General features: G+C 52.7%; 1 protein-coding gene across 5 annotated transcripts in view; it reads right to left on the bottom strand.

The window, feature by feature from the left end:
- Positions 1-638: 638 nt before the first annotated feature.
- The window catches only part of ccnyl1 (cyclin Y-like 1), a 125535-nt gene continuing 105347 nt past the window's right edge, over positions 639-20826 (bottom strand). For 4 of the 5 annotated variants that reach the window (XM_038787313.1, XM_038787320.1, XM_038787335.1 and 1 more), the window contains 2 exons: positions 7322-7484; positions 639-3041 (listed from right to left, as the gene is read on the bottom strand). In XM_038787313.1, coding sequence (XP_038643241.1) covers positions 2925-3041; positions 7322-7484 — 280 coding nt within the window. In that variant the 3' untranslated portion in view covers positions 639-2924. The remainder of the gene's footprint in view (positions 3042-7321; positions 7485-20826) is intronic. The other variant, XR_005459075.1, reaches the window with a different exon arrangement.

Below are 20826 nucleotides of genomic sequence, written 5' to 3'. Positions count from 1 at the left end.
GCTGTTTTACATTGGCTGGTTTGCGCGTGCAAATCTTTGCTACTTCCTTCTCACATTTTAAAGGAACAATGAAGATTGAAATGTCTTCCTGGAAATTTATACACTTTAATAAGATTTCCTGTTTCGTTTAAAGATAGAAAGCATATCAAATCGGTCTTCGTCTCACTAGGCCGAAGGAAGAAAGGATTTTGCCTGTTATTTGGTCTGTCTCATTACCTGCTGTTGCTGTTTTCGGCGTCTTACTCACCATAAAGCCTATGCACTGTGAGCTAACCTGGGCAAATTGGGGTGAAGGGGGAGGAATAGTGAAAAAGCCAGCAATAAAGGGCAGTACCTTAGCAGTGGTTAGCACTGTTGATTCACAGCACCAAGGTCCCAGGTTGGATTTCTGCTTGGGTTACTGTCTGTGTGGAGTCCACACGTTCTCCCAGTGTCTACGTGGGTTTCCGTCGGGTGCTTCGGTTTCCTCCCACAAGTCCCGAAAGATGTGGTTAGGTGAATTGGACATTCTGAATTCTCCCTCAGTGTACCCAAACAGGCGCCGGAATGTGGGGGCTTTTCACAGTAACTTCATTGCAGTATTAATGTAAGCCTACTCGTGACACTGATAAATATTATTATCATTAATAAAACTCAAGCCTATTTTCAACAGTTTATTACCAGGGCCTCTCTGGTTTCTGATGAACAAACTTAAATTTGTTTTTTTGGTTAAAAGGGATTCAGAGATTTTTAATTTTAAAACCTATATTTTGACAAGTTTGTTCTATGAATCTGCCTGTACTTGCCTGATCACTGCTGAAAAACTGCAATTACCTCATGCCCCATCTGGGAGAAACCCCAGATGCTGTCCATTTCACTGGTTGAAAAAAGTATGAAATTCACATGCACAGCGATGGAACAAAATGAAAATAAACAAAAGCACTTGTATTTGAGAGGACAAACAATAATTGTAAGCAGAGTTACAAATTGGCTCTGCTTGGCGAAATGAGACAGACATTTTACAGTAGCCGTAGAGGTTTACTTCTTCCATGTGTCGGGTCTGGACCAATTGTGGGACTACACACAAAGAGTCTGAAAGAGGTCATGTTTCTATAGTAAACTGTCATAAAGAGTTTTCAGTAGAAACAGAAATTGACAGTTTCCTTAAGATTATAAAAGACTTTGATGTATGGGGGAGTCGGTAACTGGGGGCCAACGTAGCAACTAACAGATTCAATATGGAATTGAGGGGAACATTTTTCATCCAAAAGGGGAGGTAGAATGTAGAAACCCCTTACACCTCTGTATAGGATGACTAGCATTGATGCAAAAAGGGGAATTAGATATATACATGAGGGAGAAAGGAATGAAGGATATGTCGTTCAGGTGAAATGAAGCAGGGTGAATGGATGGATAAACAATGGCACAGATCTGTTGGGTCAACAAATGACCTGTCTCTGTCCTGTAAAATCCTACATAGTTTGCTTACAAGCAGTCACATCCTGTGATTAGGATCATGTATCGGCCAAAAGAATGAGGCAGTGTTACAAATGAAGAGTACAATTTGATGACTTACAGGCCCCTAAGTGGAGTCAGGACGCTGGAGTGGATACTTACAACAGGTGAGTGAGCCAGACAACCCTCTGGACTCCAGGCTCATAATGCCTTCAGGTTCACATCCCCCCCCCCCCCCCCCCCCCCTACATATCTTACTCCGATCACCTAGAACAAAAACTTTATTTCAAAAATTAAAAATACTGCAGTTTAAAACCCAATAGTTTCTTTGGGACCCGTGCTATTGCACTGCAGACTGGCAGTACAGTTTTATTTCAGGCTTATTATCTAGTTAGAGCCCTATATCTGAGGTAATACTGGTATCTTCGATATGGTAAATCTGAACTGATGAACACATGAATGTAACGCTTTTGCCCTGAAACGTTAATTTGGTTTTCCTCTCCACAGATGCTGCTTGGCCGGCTGAGTGTTTTGTGTATTTTTAGCTTTTATTTCAGATTTCCAGCATCTTCGATGCTTTGCTTTCAGACAGACTGATGGTGTTGGGAATGCTAGCTTGCAACTGAGACGCGCATGTGTTGGTATACATCATAATTCAGTTGCGCAGATCCCAAGCTCTGGAATTTCAACCCTAACCTTTCCACTCATCTACCCTCCTGTCAACTCTCCAAACTCTTTTGCCAAGCCTTTTGGTTACCGGATGGTTTAGTTTGAAAATGCTTCAGTGAAGCATTGAGACGTTTTACCACTTTAAAAGGTGCTAACGAAATACAGGTTGTCGTCTTATACCTGCCCAACTTACTGGGAAACGATGTAGATAATGTGCAAACAATGAGGCGGAAAAGAATATTTACTGGGATGGATTAGGGAACAGATGGATATCAACTTCAGCTTAAAACACCTGCATCACAGAATTATCTATGAATACATGCAGGTTAAGTCAATCCCACAGCTAAAAGAACTCTTTACACATGGAGAGCTTTTATATTTGTTAAACTCGCACAGCGCATATGGTCAGTAATTCGCCCCTATTCTGACGCCGTTTATTCTCCCACTGGCTGCCAGTCCCAACCTACCTGCACAGTCCACTCGACATGATTTCAATTTGTTTTGGATGTTATTTCTCAAAATTAGAACAAATTAAAATAAAAGCTTGAAGAATTTCTCAGTTACAGGCCTACACAGTAAGCATTAAAATCTCCACACTGCAGGTTGCGCACTGCTGTGTCTGTAGTTTCAAAACATTTTTTCTCCCTTCTCCTAAAAGGCATCGAAGCCAGGCGGACAACTTTTAATGTTAATCTTTTTAAGTGTGCTCTTCAGTGCCAAGAACTGCGACTTGGGATTCAGCTGTAGAAGGATTCAGTCACCCAACTGGAAGACTCTCTCTCTGCTGGTACAATACATGCCGATGAGATAAAGTCTCCTGCCTAGGAGAGGATGGCATTAGAACGACTAATTGCTATCAAATTGCCGGCGCTGAATGATCGCCTAATAGCAGCTTTGCTCATGTCTTTGTATTTGTCCTCACACAACCTGGAGATTGCCTGGAAAGGGGGGGGGGGGGGGGGGGGGGGGGGGGTGGAAGAGAAAAAAAAAAATTAGTGCTCGTTCTTATTTCTTCTTACCCTCTTTATTGTTCTCCCTTTTCACAAATCTACATTTTTTTTGAATAAATATTTTTATTCTCCTTTTTCACATTTTAAGCATATTTACAACAAATAATTAACAACAAATACAATGGCAATCCCCTCGCCAACAATCCCCATATCCCACCCACCCTCAAACAGCTCCCAACATTTTGAATACAAAACACGGATGAAAAAGAATCATTAATTTATACATTCCAACCCCCCCCCCCAAATAATGTTTAATGTCATCCAATTCGTGAAAATGCATGTTGAACAAGAACCTTCCATCCTCCCCAACTCGAACTTTACTTTCTCAAGCATTAAGAACTCCAGCAATGCCGAGGCACAGGGCGCAGAAGCCGACCTCCACCCCAACAGTATCCGCCTTCGGGCAATCAGCGAGATGAAGGCGAAGACATCTGCCTCTGCACCCGCTTCCAACCCCGGCCGATCTGACACCCCGAATATGGCTTCTAGGGGAACCGATTCGAGACTAACATGCACTGTCCTTGAGATTACCTTATAGCCCTCCCTCCAATACCCCTCCAGTTTTGGGCAGGACTAAAACATATGAACGTGATTTGTGGGTCCCCCTGCCCCACAGGGTCACAAACATCCTCCACCCCTCAAAAGGTCAGCTCATCCTTACCTTTGTATGGTGAGGCCTATACACCACCTTCAACTGTATTAGCCCCAACCTCGCACATGAAGTCGACACATTCACCCTCCGTAGCACCTCGCACCACAACCGTTCCTCCATGCTCACCCCAACTCTTCCTCTCACTTTGTTGTAATCCCATCCAGTGATACCTCATCTTCTCCCAGAATCACCCCATAAATCGCTGACACCACCCCTTTCTCCAATCCTCCTCCGCCGTCAATATCTCTTCCAACAGTGTGGGGGCCGGTGCAATCGGAAAGCTCTGTACCCCCTTCCTGGCAAAATTTTGGACCTGCATATACCTAAACATCTCCCCCTGCCCCAACCCATCTTTCTCCCCCAGATCCTCCAACTTCGCAAACCGGCCTCCCAGACACAAATTCTTTAATGCCCTAACTCCCCTCTCCACCCATCTCAGAAAATTTCCATCCCACCTCTCTGGTTCAAATCAATGATTCCCTCGAATCGGCATTTCCCTTGACCCCGCCCACAACCTAAAGTGCTGGCGCAACTGCCTCCAGGTACACTTTTAAGACCCAGTTCTTTCTCCATATCTCCCCATACTATGCAATGTCCGTGACCCAAGAGGGCAGGCAGCTAATATAGCCACAGACCCTGCCATAGGAATGATTTTTTGCTCATTGGTGCATTTATGGCGGCACGGTAGCACAGTGGTTAGCACTGTTGCTTCATAGCACCAGGGTCCCAGGTTCGATTCCCGGCTTGCGTCACTGGCTGTGTGGAGTTAGCACGTTCTACCATTGTCTGTGTGGGTTTCACCCTCACAACCCAAAGATGTGCAGTTTCCACTGGCAGGTGAAAGCAGAACTAGGGGGCATAGCCTCAAAATAAGGGGAAGTAGATTTAGGACTGAGCTTAGGAGGAACTTCTTCACCCAAAGGGTTGTGAATCTATGGATTTCCTTGATCAGTGAAGCAGTTGAGGCTCCTTCATTAAATGTTTTTAAGATAGAGATAGATAGTTTTTTGAAGAATAAAGGGATTAAGGGTTATGGTGTTCGGGCCAGAAAGTGGAGCTGAGTCCAAAAAAGATCAGCCATGATCTTATTGAATGGCGGAGCAGGCTCGAGGGGCCAGATGGCCTACTCCTGCTCCTAGTTCTTATGTGGATTGGCCACACTAAATTGCCCCCTAATTGGAAAAAAATAATTGGGTCCTCTAAATTTAAAAAAAAAGTTTGCTTTCAGAAAGTACATCATCAAAATTAAATATTCGCCCTTTGCAAAAATTGGTTAACATTTTTAAAAGATAACATACTGATGAGGGAAGAGGAATGAAAGAAGAGAAGGGAATAAGGAGCACTAACAAGGGATATCACGCTGTGGTATTTTAGTATGCCTTTCAGTGCCATGTTACGAACCTGGGTCCCTGCAGCCCTTCAAACCTAATCTACCATGTTCAGCTAGATCATGGCTGATCTGTATCTTCACATAATTCAGTCATCTTTTTTCTGTAACTGTTAATTGCCCTACCCAATCAGTTTTGAGATTTTTAATTCTCCTTTTCCCCCAGATCAGCCAGCTTTTGGGGGGGGGGGGGGGGAAAGAGTTCTGGATTTCAATTCTCTTTTGTGTGAGAAGTGCTTCCTGATATCACCCCAAATGGCCCAGTCCTTAGTTTAAAGTTGTGTCCCCATGCTCTGGACTTCCCCCACCAGAGGAAACCCTGTTTACACAGTCATCACTTTAATATTCCAAGTGGACCACCTTTTACTCTGATTTGTTTTCCAATTGGAGTGCCCGAGGTTAACTGTATTTACTAATGTTTTCATTTGAAATGAAAATGAAATGAAAATCGCTTATTGTCACAAGTAGGCTTCAATGAAGTTACTGTGAAAAGCCCCTAGTCGCCACATTCCGGCGCCTGTTCGGGGAGGCTGGTACGGGAATCGAAACCGTGCTGCTGGCCTGCTTGGTCTGCCTTAACAGCCAGCGATTTAGCTGAGTGAGCTAAACCAGCCCCTGATTTCCTTACTAATATGTTATTTCTCACATTGCACACGACTAACAATAAGAAAGACAAGGGCCCAGGTCCTACAGACCACAAAACATCCTTAGTGGCCTGTTGACACATCCAAGCCTAATGGACCTAATTATTCTTATCCCAAAATGCATGACATTTCCAATGTACGTACAATGTACTGACTGCCCTGATGCACCAACAGAAACCTATGTAGAGTATGTGGACAATCTGCACTGAACATTTTAAAACAAAACGTTATTCTGCAAGGATGGCGTCATTTTACTTTGGAGGGTTGATCAAGTCTACAGACAGAATTAGCCAGCTGAGTGGGGCTTGGAGCAAGTTAGGATAGAGAGAGTGCAAAGTGAGAGACCTGGCAGGAGAGCACAGCAGTCACCAGGAGTGTGTTATTAATTAAGACGACAAGTGCATTTGGTGAATTTTGAAAATCACTGAATTAGTAGAGGACTGGGCATATTGCTCACCAACCATCACCTCCAAGATATAAGGTATGACCCCTTAGCGGAGGGTTCAATAATCAGGGGGCATAGATTTAAGGTAATGGACGGGGGGTTGATAGGAGATACGAGCAAAAACTTTTTTTTCCTTAAATTTTTTTTTTTAAAAAACAGTACCCAATTATAATTTTTTTCCGAATTAAGGGGCAATTTAGCGTGGCCAATCCACCAACCGGCACATCTTTGGGTTGTGGGGGCAAAACCCATGCAGACATGGGGAGAAGGTGCAAACTTCACACGGACAGTGACCCAGGGCCAGGATTTGATCCTGGGTCATCACGCCATAGTTCCAGTGCTAACCACTGCGCCATCGTGCTGCCCCGGGAAAAACTTTTTCATCAAAGGGTGGTGGGAGTCTTAAAGGGTGGTAGAGATGGGAACCCTCACATACTTGAAATACCATTGTGTACAAGGTTATGGGCAAAGTGCTGGAAAATAGGATCAGAGTAAATAGGTACGGACACGATGGACCCCTTTCTGTGCTGTCAAACATCTTTGACTCTTAAGTGCAACTTCATTTACGACCAGCCCAAGTTACCTGCACACTTCCATTATATATCCTGTAGGACACTGTGGCAACTTCCAGTTGGGCTGTCTTTGCATTAGTGAACACTAGGAGCACTCTGCTGAGCAGGCAACTCACGTGTTTAGGGACATGAGCACGTTTGCTGTCCAGCACATCCGTGCGGCACTGGGCAACAGCTGTCTTTTGGATGAAATTTTAAATCAGATCTGTGTCAGCCTTCTCACGTGGATGTAACCAATGCCACGGTAATTTACAAAGAGCATTTGGGTTGTTCCAGTGTACACGTAATACTCAGCAGGACCACAAAAAAACCTAATTATCCAATAATTTACCTCCGGGCAGTTTGTGGGATCTTGCTGTGTACAAATTGGGTGCTACATTGCTCTACATTTCAACAATAATACTGTATACTTCTGAAGTATTTAATTGAATATAAAACACTTTGGAACAAAAGTTGCGAAAGGTGCTGTATAAATACAAGTTTGTTTATTCTTTCGAACAGTCATTACCTCTAGTTTCTGTGCTCGCTCTTTGCTGAGTGGCTCCAAGGGGAAATTCATATTGTTGTCACCTGCCAGAGAGCGCAGATCAAAGTAATATTTGGCGTAAACACTAGAAGGAACATTAATGTTAAACTGTAGCAGCTCTAGGAACTGTCTCTCCATTTCATTCCTGTGGGGAAAGAAAGCACCATGAGGATCTTTCAAGACAGAAAACTACCCAATTGATAGAGACAGAAGATAATTAACAACAATCCGGATCAGAAGGGTAATTGCCTTCAACAGCCCAGAAACCTTGGAATGTACAGACGAATAAGCAATGCCCAATAGCCAGACCATTGTGTCGTATCTTATGACCCATTACAACTATGAACACTGCTTGCAAATCTATTTGTGCATTTTCACACTCCAGAAGCTTCCAGCTCTAAAGCTGTACGTTCTTGCTGGTCAAATAGCCCATTGACAGGGCACACGGTGGAGGGCAGCCCTGTGGCACAGTGGTTAGCATTGCTGCCTCATGGCACCGAGGTCCCAGGTTTGATCCTGGCTCTGGTTCACTGTCCGTGTGGAGTTTGCACAGTCTCCCCATGTTTGTGTGGGTTTCACCCCCCCCACAACCCAAAGATGTGCAGCTTATGTGGATTGGCCATGCTAAATTGCCCCTTAATTGGAAGAAAATAATTGGTTACTCGAAATTTAAAAAAAAGTTTGCTTTCAGAAAGTAAATCATCAAAATTAAATATTTGCCCTTTGCAAAAATTGGTTAACTTTTTAAAAGATAATACACTGATGGGGAAGAGGAATGAAAGAAGAGAAGGGAATAAGGAGCACTAACAAGGGACATCACGCTGTGGTATTTTATTATGCCTTTCAGTGCCATGTTACGAACCTAGGTCCCTGCAGCCCCTCAAACCTGATAATTGGGTACTCTAAATTTATTTAAAAATAGCCCGCTGACATTCACAATTTAGGACTTCAAGGCGAAAAATAGTAAAAACACTTAGGAGAGGTACCAGAGGATGGTTGCTGCCTGTAAAATTTTACCTTAGTACAGATCCCTGTCCTTCGAAAAGGGAGAGTAGAGAAATTTGCTTTGTCTACCCGATAATACTGTGGGAACAGTAACGTTTGTACTTTGACTAAGTATCTTCCTTTCACAGTGGCATAGTGGTTAACACAGGTAACTCACAGCGCCAGGGACTGGGTTTGATTCTGACATTTGGTGACTGTGTGAAGTTTGCACTTTCTCCCAGTGTCTGCGTGGGTTGCCTCTGGGTGCTCCAGTTTCCTCCCACAGTCCAAAGATGTGCAGGTTAAGTGGATTGGCCATGGTAAATTGCTTCTATTTTAAAAATGTATTTTATTACAAACATGTATCAAAGCAGGTTACAGTAAATAAACCCCCCCCCCCCCCCCCCCCCCCCCAACCCCATCACACACAGCTCCTCAAACACGGTCACAAACATCCTCCACCTTTTCTCAAATCCCCCCTCAGATAACCTTAACTCATACTTTATCTTTTCCAACTGCAGGAAATCGTACAGGTCACCCAACCATGCAGCTACCCCTGGTTGCGATGCCGACCACCACTCCAGCAAAATTCGCCGCCATGCAATCAGAGAGGCAAAGGCCACGACATCGGCCGTCCTCCTGTCCATGAGCTCCGGCTTTTCTGAAACCCCAAATATCGCCACCAAAAGGTTCGGGTCCACCTCCTCATGCACTACCCTGGCTAAGACGGCAAACACTCCCGCCCAGAATCTTCCCAATTTTTTGAAACTCCAAAACATGTGCGCTTGATTCGCTGGTCCCCACCCACACATCTCACACTCAACTGCTACCCCCTGAAAGAAACCACTCATTCTCGCCCAAGTCATATGCACCCTGTTCACCACCTTAAACTGTATCAGGCTCATCCTTGCTTAAGAGGAAGTCCAGTTTACCCTTCGCAGGGCCTCACTCCATGCTCCCCAATTGATCTCCCCTCCCAACTCCGCTTCCCAGTTCTCCTTGATCTTCACCACCCGCTCACCTCCTTGCTCCGCAGCCACTTATATATATCCCCAATTCTTCCCTCCCCTTCCACATCCGGAAGCAGCAGTTGCTCCAGCAGTGTGTATCCCGGCAACCTAGGGAACCCCCTCCTGACCTTTCGCGCAAAGTCCCCAACCTGCAGATATCTGAACTCACTACCACTCGGCAGCTCTACCCTCTCCCATAGCTCCTCCAGACTGGCAAACTCTTCCTCCAAATACAGATCCCTCACCTTGACCAGCCCCACTTCCCTCCACCTCCTGTATACACTACCAATCTCCCCAGTCTCAAACCAATGATTCTCGCACAGCGACGTTAGCACCGACATCCCTTCCATCCTAAAATGCCTCCTCAGCTGATTACATATCTTCACCGTGTACTGCACCACCGGGCTCCCTGAATACCTACTCAGAGCCATTGGCAATGCAACCGTCACCATAGCCCTCAAACTAGACCTCTTACAAGATTCCCCCTCCATCCGAACCCACTCTACCCCTTCTCTTTTCCCATCACTGCCGCACCATGTCCACATTTGCTGCCCAATAATAATGAAGCAAGTTCGGCAACACCAAACCCCCCCCCCGCTGCCTCTGTAGCAGGGTCCTCCCAACCCGCAGCACCTTCCCCGCCCATACACAGTCCGAGATGATCGTGTCCACTTTCCGAAAAAGGCCTTTGGTATAAAGATCGGGAGAGCCTGAAAGATAAACTAGAACCTCGGCAGAATATTAATTTTCATCACTTCTATCCCACCTCCCAAGATCCTTCCTGGCCGCCTCCATCAGCTTTGTTACGTTCCACTTATGGAGCCCCGTCCATTCCTGCGCTACCCGAATCCCCAAATATCTAAACCTATCCCTCGCTACCGTAAATGGCATCCCCCCTAAATTAACCCACTGTGCCAGCTCATTCACCAGGAATACCTCACTTTTCCCTTTATTCAGTTTGTATCACGAGAACCCTCCAAACCTCCCCAGCAGGCCCATAATCCTTCCCATACTCTCCAACGGATCTGAATACATACAGCAAGAGGTCATCAGCATAGAGCGACACCCGATATTCCCTCTGTCCCCTCACAATCCCAGGCCACTCCACCGACACCACCCCCCCTCCCCCACGAGAGCCATCGCCAACGGCTCTATGGCAAGTGCAAACAGCAGCGGGTACAGTGGGCACCCCGCCTCGTACACCTGTGTAAGTCAAAGCTTCGTGAGCTCATATCATTTGTCTTCACCCTCGCTCTTGGCGCCACATACAGCAACCGCACCCATGCCACAAATCTCGGCCCAAACACAAACCTTCGAATAAGTCCCACCATTCCACCCGATCATATGCCTTCTCCGCGTCCATGGACACCACCACTTCCCCGGTACCAGAGACCCCGATGGATTCATCACCGCATTTAACTGCTGTCATTACATTACTCGCGAGCTGCCTGCCCTTCACAAAGTAAGTCTGATTTTCTGCAAACACCCCCGAGACACAGTCCTATCCTCCCCATCAACAACTTCGTCACACTTTCACATCCATGTTCAATAGTGATATGGGTCTATCCCACATTCTACCAGATCCTTCCATTTTTTGGGGATTAGTGTGATTACTGCCTGCGTCATCGTCTTCGGCAACTCCCCCTTCTCCAGTGCTTCATTAAACCCCCTCAACAGATGTGGTGCCAGGTCTGTTGCGAATTCCTTATAAAATTATGCCGGGTACCAATCCGGCCCAGGGGCCTTCCCCGGCTTCATACCCCAATACTATTCAGCACCTCCCTCAGTCCCAGATACTCCTCCAACGCCTGCCTCTTTGTTTCCTCCACCTGGGGAAATTCCAGCTTGTCCACAAACTGCCATATCATTCCAATTTGGGGCAAACACATTTACCAACACTACCGGTCCACCTCCCAGTACCCCACTCACAATCACATATATCCCTCACCTCCTTCACACTCACAAATCCCATTTTTTTGCTCATTAAAATTGCCACTACCCTCAATTTCAAATCAAACCCCGAGTGAAAAACCTGCCTGACCCACCCCTTCCTTAATCTAATCTGGGCCTTCACATGGAGGTGCATCTCCTGCAGAAAGACCATCCCCAATTTCAGGCTCCAGAGATGTGCGAACACCCGTGACCTTTATAGGAATAAGGTGGGTGAACTTAAGGCATGGATCTGTACTTGGGACTACGATGTGGTGGCCATCACGGAAACTTGGATAGAAGAGGGGCAGAAATGGTTGTTGGAGGTCCCTGGTTATAGATGTTTCAACAAGATTAGGGAGGATGGTAAAAGAGGTGGGGGGGTGGCATTGTTAATTAGAGATAGTATAACAGCTGCAGAAAGGCAGTTCGAGGGGGATCTGCCTACTGAGGTAATATGGGTTGAAGTTAGAAATAGGAAAGGAGCAGTCACCTTGTTGGGAGTTTTCTATAGGCCCCCCAATAGCAGCAGAGATGTGGAGGAACAGATTGGGAAACAGATTTTGGAAAGGTGCAGAAGTCACAGGGTAGTAGTCATGGGCGACTTCAACTTCCCAAACATTGAGTGGAAACTCTTTAAATCAAATAGTTTGGATGGGGTAGTGTTTGTGCAGTGTGTCCAGGAAGCTTTTCTAACACAGTATGTAGATTGTCCGACCAGAGGGGAGGCCATATTGGATTTAGTACTTGGTAATGAACCAGGGCAGGTGATAGATTTGTTAGTGGGGGAGCATTTTGGAGGTAGTGACCACAATTCTGTGACTTTCACTTTAGTAATGGAGAGGGATAGGTGCGAGCAACAGGGCAAGGTTTATAATTGGAGGAAGGGTAAATACAATGCTGTCAGACAAGAATTGAAGTGCAGAAGTTGGGAACATAGGCTGTCAGGGAAGGACACAAGTGAAATGTGGAACTTGTTCAAGGAACAGGTACTGCGTGTCTTTGATATGTATGTCCCTGTCAGGCAGGGAAGAGATGGTCGAGTGAGGGAACCATGGTTGACAAGAGAGGTTGAATGTCTTGTTAAGAGGAAGAAGGAGACTTATGTAAGGCTGAAGAAACAAGGTTCAGACAGGGCGCTGGAGGGATACAAGATAGCCAGGAGGGAACTGAAGAAAGGGATTAGGAGAGCTAAGAGAGGGCATGAAAAATCTTTGGCGGGATCAGTTCTGGGTCCTCTGCTGTTTGTGATTTTCATTAACGACTTGGACGAGGGAGTTGAAGGGTGGGTCAGTAAATTTGCAGATGATACGAAGATTGGTGGAGTTGTGGATGGTGAGGAGGGCTGTTGTCGGCTTCAAAGAGACATAGATAGAATGCAGAGCTGGGCTGAGAAGTGGCAGATGGAGTTTAACCCTGACAAGTGTGAGGTTGTCCATTTTGGAAGGACAAATATGAATGCGGAATACAGGGTTAATGGTAGGGTTCTTGGCAATGTGGAGGAGCAGAGAGATCTTGGGGTCTATGTTCATAGTTCTTTGAAAGTTGCCACTCAAGTGGATAGAGCTGTGAAGAAGGCCTATGGTGTGCTAGCGTTCATTAGCAGAGGGATTGAATTTAAGAGCCGTGAGGTGATGATGCAGCTGTACAAAACCTTGGTCAGGCCACATTTGGAGTACTGTGTGCAGTTCTGGTCACCTCATTTTAGGAAGGATGTGGAAGCTTTGGAAAATGTGCAAAGGAGATTTACCAGGATGTTGCCTGGAATGGAGAGTAGGTCATACGAGGAAAGGTTGAGGGTGCTAGGCCTTTTCTCATTAGAACGGAGAAGGATGAGGGGCGACTTGATAGAGGTTTATAAGATGATCAGGGGAATAGATAGAGTAGACAGTCAGAGACCTTTTCCCCAGGTGGAACACACCATTACAAGGGGACATAAATTTAAGATAAATGGTGGAAGATATAGAAGGGATGTCAGAGGTAGGTTCTTTACCCAGAGAGTAGTGGGGGCATGGAATGCACTGCCTGTGGTAGTAGTTGAGTCGGAAAAGTTAGGGACCTTCAAGCGGCTATTGGATAGGTACTTGGATTAGGGTAGAATAATGGAGTGTAGGTTAACTTCTTAAGGGCAGCACGGTAGCATTGTGGATAGCACAATTGCTTCACAGCTCCAGGGTCCCAAGTTCGATTTCGACTTGGGTCACTGTCTGTGTGGAGTCTGCACATCTTCCCCGTGACTGCGTGGGTTTCCTCCGGGTACTCCGGTTTCCTCCCACAGTCCAAAGATGTGCAGGTTGGGTGGATTGGCCATGAAAAATTGTCCAAAATTCTATGATTAACCTAGGACAAAAGTTCGGCGCAACATCGTGGGCCGAAGGGCCTGTTCTGTGCTGTATTTCTCTATCTCTATCTCTTTAAACTGGCCCACTCAGTCCCCGGACGTTCCATGTTACCAATCTTACTGTACGCTTATGCCTCCAATCCCCTCTGCCGTCAGTCATCTTCCCTACTTAACTCCCGTCCCCTTAATTCCACCCTATACCGAGCCCATCCAGATAGCTCCTTTCTCCTACCCTGACCATGTCATCTCTCACCCCTGCCATGTCGCAGCAAACTCTCTCTCTTCCAGCACCCCTTCTGCCACCAGCATCTTCGAGACGTACCTTGTGGCACTCACACCTTCCACTCCTTCAGGCAGATCCACTATTCGCAGGTTCTGCGTTCTCAAGGTATTCTCCTGCTCCTCCACCTTTGACCTCAACGTTTTACACAGGGCCCCAAGGGCCCCACCCCCGCCTCCAGAGCCACCACATGATCGCTGTGATCCGAGATCACTCCTGCGATCTCCCAAATCTGTGACCCGTGCACCTGCAAACACCTCTCCACCCGTTCCAGAGAACTCTGCAGGGGTGCCACAGCTGCTTCAATGGCCTTTGCGTGATCCTCGCGCATTTCCTTCCTCTGTTGATGGAATTCCACCTTGATAAAAGCCATCAGCTCGTCCATCTGGGGACTTCCAGCTTGCATCAGCCCTTCCCCCGCCTGCATGTGTAAACTGGTTCTTGCTGCAGTAGAAGTTTGTTCCAACTTTTCAGCCTAATCTCTCACTGTTTTCTGCTGGGTTTGGTAACCAGCAGACATACCACTCCCAGGAGAAATTACTTCTCCAACATTCACCTATGTCTTTTCATCAAAATTCCACCCAGTATTGGGTAAAAAGAGCTCTTTTCTGTGACTTAGGAGCTGCCCTGTATGTGACCATTCACTCCATGATCACACCTGGAAGTCTGCTAAATTGCCTTAGTGTTCAAAAAGGATAGGTTAGGTGGGTTGCTGGGTTAAGAGGATAGGTTCGGGGCCTGACCCTAGGTAGGGTACCCTTCCAAAAGGTTGGTGCAGACTCAATGGGCCAAATGGCCTCCTTTGGCACTGTAGTGATTGTTTCCCACAACTGCAGATCCTGTTATCAGTCATCAACATGTTATTAGAACGCCCATTATTTAACAAGGGACAATAAGTTTAAAGTTAGAGCTAGGCTCTTCAGAAATGATGTCAGAAAGTTACCTAACAGGTAGTGGAAATTTCAAACATTGCCCATCAACTCTATTGATGCTCAAGGAGGGGTCAACTGAAAATGTCAAAACTGATGTTGGTAGATTTTTTGTCAGGTAAGTGTGTTAAGGGATATGAAATCAAGACAGAGTTAAGATACAGATCAGCAATGATCTGACTACAGGCTTGAAGAACTGCATGTTCAACTCCTGCTCCCATATTTCTAACTTAATTACTAGCTGTCAGATCCAATTTTTAAACTGTAGACATTTTTACACTGTAATATGAGGCTCATGGTATTGATCCTGTGTTTTCAGTTCCTATCTCAAGACAACCAAATAAATCCAACACAAAAATACAAACACCAACAAATGTGGCTTTGACTTTAGGCTCGGTATTCAACGTGTAAATCTGCAGAGTTAGCCGCTGTGTTTGCACTCCAGACTTCAGAATTATAAAGTAGTGATCAGTGGATATATAAAGACCATGTATTGTTTCTTGTGCAATGCCCATGCAAGAGGGCATTTATTGAAACAGAACGAAGCACACATGTAAATACACCTCAGAAGTTAAAACGTAAGGGCACTTTGCATTACAAAGCTCAGAGAGGAATGGGTTTGCCATTATCATTATAGAGTATTATCAATGTGCAAAGTGAGATGACAATAAATGGGCATCCTCTACATAGGATTGTCATGCAAAACTTTTGTCCCTTCAAATGAAGTAACAAAAAGAAACTGGGGTGGCGGTGGCAAGAAAGAGTGATGAGAGAGAGTGAGGGGGGAAAGAGAGAAAGAGAGAGAAAGAGGGCGGGGGAGAGGGGGCGAAGAGAAAGAGGGGGGAAAGAGAGACGGGAAGAGAGAGAGAGGGGAAGTATGAGAGAGGGAGTGTGAGAGAGAAAGGAGAGGTGAAGTAAGTGAGAGACAGAGAAGGGAAGAGAGAGGGGGTCTGGGAGCGAGGGGAGGCGGCGGCGATTGGGGAGGCGGGAGCGTGGGGAGGCGGGAGCGAGGGGGGGCGGGAGCGAGGGGGGGCTGGGAGCGAGGGGGGGCTGGGAGCGAGGGGGGCTGGGAGCGAGGGGGGCTGGGAGCGAGGGGGGGGCTGGGAGCGAGGGAGGGGCTGGGAGCAAGGGGGCGGGAGCAAGGGGGCGGGAGCAAGGGGGCGGGCGGGAGCAAGGGGGGCGGGGGTGAGGCAGGGGGTGGGGGTGGAGCGGCCGTGAGCGAGGGGGGCCGGGGGCGGGAGCGAGAGCGAGAGCAGAGAGTGAGAGGGTGACGGGCGGGGGAGGGCGCTACAGAAGGGTTGGGCAGTGCGACACGGGGGGGGGGGGGGGGAGAGACAGGGGGGGGAGAGACAGGGGGGGGGGGGCGAGACGGGGGGGGAAGGGCGAGACGGGAGGGGGGGGAAGGGCGAGACGGGAGGGGGGGGGAAGGGGGAGACGGGAGGGGGGGGAGGGCGAGACAGAGGGGGGAGGGCGAGACAGAGGGGGGAGGGCGAGACAGAGGGGGGAGGGCGAGACAGAGGGGGAAGGGCGAGAGAGGGGGGAGGGCGAGAGAGGGGGGAGGGCGAGACAGAGGGGGGAGGGCGAGACAGAGGGGGGAGGGCGAGACAGAGGGGGGAGGGCGAGACAGAGGGGGGAGGGCGAGACAGAGGGGGGAGGGCGAGACAGAGGGGGGAGGGCGAGACAGAGGGGGGAGGGCGAGACAGAGGGGGGAGGGCGAGACAGAGGGGGGAGGGCGTGAGTGGGGGGTGAGGGCGTGAGTGGGGGGTGAGGGCGTGAGTGGGGGGTGAGGGCGTGAGTGGGGGGTGAGGGCGTGAGTGGGGGGTGAGGGCGTGAGTGGGGGGTGAAGGCGTGAGTGGGGGGTGAAGGCGTGAGTGGGGGGTGAGGGCGTGAGTGGGGGGTGAGGGCGTGAGTGGGGGGGTGAGGGCGTGAGTGGGAGGGTGAGGGCGTGAGTGGGGGGTGAGGGCGTGAGTGGGGGGTGAGGGCGTGAGTGGGGGGTGAGGGCCTTGAGTGGGGGGTGAGGGCCTTGAGTGGGGGGTGAGGGCCTTGAGTGGGGGGTGAGGGCCTTGAGTGGGGGGTGAGGGCCTTGAGTGGGGGGTGAGGGCGTGAGGGGGGGGTGAGGGCGTGGGTGGGGGGTGAGGGCCTTGAGTGGGGGGTGAGGGCGTGAGTGGGGGGTGAGGGCGTGAGTGGGGGGTGAGGGCGTGAGTGGGGGGTGAGGGCGTGAGTGGGGGGTGAGGGCGTGAGTGGGGGGTGAGGGCGTGAGTGGGTGAGGGCGTGAGTGGGGGGTGAGGGCGTGAGTGGGTGAGGGCGTGAGTGGGGGGTGAGGGCGTGAGTGGGGGGGAGGGCGTGAGTGGGGGGTGAGGGCGTGAGTGGGGGGTGAGGGCGTGAGTGGGGGGTGAGGGCGTGAGTGGGGGGTGAGGGCGTGAGTGGGGGGTGAGGGCGTGAGTGGGGGGTTGAGGGAGTGTGAGTGGGGGGGGGTGAGGGCCGTGAGTGGGGGGTGAGGGCGTGGAGTGGGGGGTGAGGGCGTGAGTGGGGGGGGTGAGGGCCGTGAGTGGGGGGGTGAGGGCGTGAGTGGGGGGTGAGGGCGTGAGTGGGGGGTGAGGGCGTGAGTGGGGGGGTGAGGGCGTGAGTGGGGGGTGAGGGCGTGAGTGGGGGGGTGAGGGCGTGAGTGGGGGGTGAGGGCGTGAGTGGGGGGTGAGGGTGTGACAGTGGGGGGGGGAGGGCGAGGCAGAGTGAGAGGGAAAGGGGAGGGAGGGAAGGGGTAGGGAGGGAGGGAAGGGGTAGGGAGGGAGGGAGGGAGGGAGGGAAGGGGAGGGGAGGGCGAGATGGGCGTGACGGGGGGTAGGCAAGGCAGAGGAGGGTGGGCGAGGCAGAGGGGGGCGGGCGAGGCAGAGGGGGGCGGGCGAGGCAGAGTGGGGCGGGCGAGACAGAGTGGGGCGGGCGAGACGGGGGTGGGGGGGGGGCGAGATGGGGAGCAGAGGGCGGGGGGGGGAGGGCGAGACAGAGACAGAGGGGGGAGGGCGAGACAGAGGGGGGGGCGAGACAGAGGGGGGGGCGAGACAGTGGGGGGGAGGGCGAGACAGAGGGGGGAGGGCGAGACAGAGGGGGGAGGGCAGACAGACGGGGGGAGGGCAGACAGACGGGGGGAGGGCAGACAGACGGGGGGGAGGGCGAGACAGAGGGGGGGAGGGCGAGACAGGGGGGGGGCGAGACAGAGGGAGGGGCGAGACAGAGGGGGGGAGGGCGAGACAGAGGGGGGGAGGGCGAGACGGGGGGTGGGGGGAGGGCGAGACGGGGGGGGTGGGGAGGGCGAGACGGGGGGGGTGGGGAGGGCGAGACGGGGGGGTGGGGAGGGCGAGACGGGGGGGTGGGGAGGGCGAGACGGGGGGGGGGGGAGGGGCGAGACGGGGGGGGTGGGGAGGGCGAGATGGGGGGGGAGGGGAGGGCGAGATGGGGGGGTGGGGAGGGCGAGACGGGGGGGCGAGAGCGAGACGGGGGGGGGGTGAGGGCGAGACAGAGGGGGGAGGGCGAGACAGAGGGGGGAGGGCGACAGAGGGGGGGAGGGCGAGACAGAGGGGGGGAGGGCGAGACAGAGGGGGGGGGAGGGCGAGACAGAGGGGGGGAGGGCAGACAGAGGGGGGGGGGAGGGTGAGACAGAGAGGGGGAGGGCGAGACAGAGGGGGGGAGGGCGAGACGGGGGGGGGCGAGACGGGGGGGGTGGGGAGGGCGAGACGGGGGGGGGTGGGGAGGGCGAGACGGGGGGGGGGGGAGGGCGAGACGGGGGGGGGGGGGGGGGGGAGGGCGAGACGGGGGGGGGGGGGGGAGGAGAAGAGAGGGCGAGACGGGGGGTGGGGGGGGGGGGAGGGCGAGACGGGGGGGGGGGGGGGGGGGGGGGGTGGGGAGGGCGAGACGGGGGGGGGGGGGGGAGGGTGAGACGGGGGGGGGGGGGGGGGAGGGCGAGACGGGGGGGGGGGGGGGGGAGAGAGGGCGAGACCGGGGGGTTGGGGGGGGGGGGGGAGGGCGAGACGGGGGGATGAGACGGGGGGGGGGGATGAGACGGGGGGGGGGGGGGGGGGGGGTGGGATGAGACGGGGGGGGAGGGCGAGACGGGGGGGTGGGATGAGACGGGGGGGGAGGGCGAGACGGGGGCGAGAGCGAGACGGGGGGCGAGATGAGGGGGCAAGACAGAGAGAGGAGGAGGGTAAGACAGAGGGAGGAGGGCAATGCTGGGGGGGGGAGGGCAAGGCAGACGGGGGGAGGGCAAGGCAGACGGGGGGAGGGCCAGACGGGGGGAGGGCCAGACGGGGGGAGGGCCAGACGGGGGGGGGGGAGGGCAAGACAGTGGGGGGGACGGCAAGACAGTGGGGGGGGGAGGGCAAGACAGTGGGGGGGGAGGGCAAGACAGTGGGGGGGAGGGCAAGACAGTGGGGGGGAGGGCAAGACAGTGGGGGGGAGGGCAAGACAGTGGGGGGGAGGGCAAGACAGTGGGGGGGAGGGCAAGACAGTGGGGGGAGGGCAAGACAGTGGGGGGGAGGGCAAGACAGTGGGGGGGAGGGCAAGACAGTGGGGGGGAGGGCAAGACAGTGGGGGGGAGGGCAAGACAGTGGGGGGGAGGGCAAGACAGTGGGGGGAGGGCAAGACAGTGGGGGGGAGGGCAAGACAGTGGGGGGGAGGGCAAGACAGTGGGGGGGAGGGCAAGACATTGGGGGGGAGGGCAAGACATTGGGGGGGAGGGCAAGACATTGGGGGGGAGGGCAAGACAGTGGGGGGAGGGCAAGACAGTGGGGGGAGGGCAAGACAGTGGGGGGAGGGCAAGACAGTGGGGGGAGGGCAAGACAGTGGGGGGAGGGCAAGACAGTGGGGGAGGGCAAGACAGTGGGGGGAGGGCAAGACAGTGGGGGGAGGGCAAGACAGTGGGGGGAGGGCAAGACAGTGGGGGGAGGGCAAGACAGTGGGGGAGGGCAAGACAGTGGGGGGAGGGCAAGACAGTGGGGGGGAGGGCAAGGCGGGGGGGGAGGCCAAGGCGGGAGGGGGGGAGGGCAAGGCGGGGGGGGGGGGGGGGGAGGGCAAGGCAGGGGGGGGGGGGAGGGCAAGGCAGGGGGGGGGGAGGGCAAGGCAGGGGGGGAGAGCAAGGCAGGGGGGGAGAGCAAGGCAGGGGGGAGGGCAAGACAGAGGGGTGCGCGAGAGAGAGACGGGGGAGGAGGGGGGGAAAGGAGTGGGGGGGAGGGAATGGCGGAGAGGGGGAAGTCATGGGGAGAGGTCAATGGGAGAGGAGTGGTCGTGGGGAGATTGGTGTAAGGGTGGATGGGGAGGAGGGAGGGGTAATCGGCTGAAGAGGGGGTTTGGTGGAGGGTCCAGGGTAGAGGATTTTGGGGCAGGGAGAGGGGGTTGGGTTGGGGAGGGGGGGGGGGTTGGGTTGGGGAGGGGGGGGGGGGTTGGGTCGGGGAGAGGGGGGCTCGGTCAGGGAGAGGGGTCTCGGGCCGCGGAGAGGGGGGCTCAGTCGGGGAGAGGGGGGCTCGGTCGGGGAGAGGGGGGCGCGGTCGGGGAGAGGGGGTTTGGGCCGGGGAGAGGGGGTCGCGGTCGGGGAGAGCGGTAGGGGAGAGGGGGGGCGTGGTCGGGGAGAGGGGGGCCGGGTCGGGGAGATGTGGGCCGAGTCGGGGAGATGTGGGCCGGGTCGGGGAGAGGGGGTTTGGGCCGGGGAGAGGGGGCTCGGTCGGGGAGAGGGGGGCTCGGTCGGGGAGAGGGGGGCTCGGTCGGAGATTGGGAGGATGGCGGGGAGGTCGGCGGTGGTTCTGGGGAGGGTGGCTGGGAGAGAGTGGATGGAGGAGATGTGGGGGACTGAGGGGGGAGCATGTGAGTGAGAGGGCAATGATGGAAAGAGAGAGACGGAGGAGTGAGATCAGAGTGGGTGGGGGGCAGGGGGGGCACAAAGGGCTATTGAAGTGAGGGAGAGAGAATGCAATCCTCCTCCTTTCTGAACTCTTGCATCCGCACAACAGATGAAAAGGATTCATATG

The sequence above is a fragment of the Scyliorhinus canicula genome, chromosome 2, assembly GCF_902713615.1.
Source record: "Scyliorhinus canicula chromosome 2, sScyCan1.1, whole genome shotgun sequence".
Lineage (NCBI taxonomy): Eukaryota > Metazoa > Chordata > Chondrichthyes > Carcharhiniformes > Scyliorhinidae > Scyliorhinus > Scyliorhinus canicula.
This window is presented reverse-complemented; position numbering and strand designations above follow the sequence as displayed.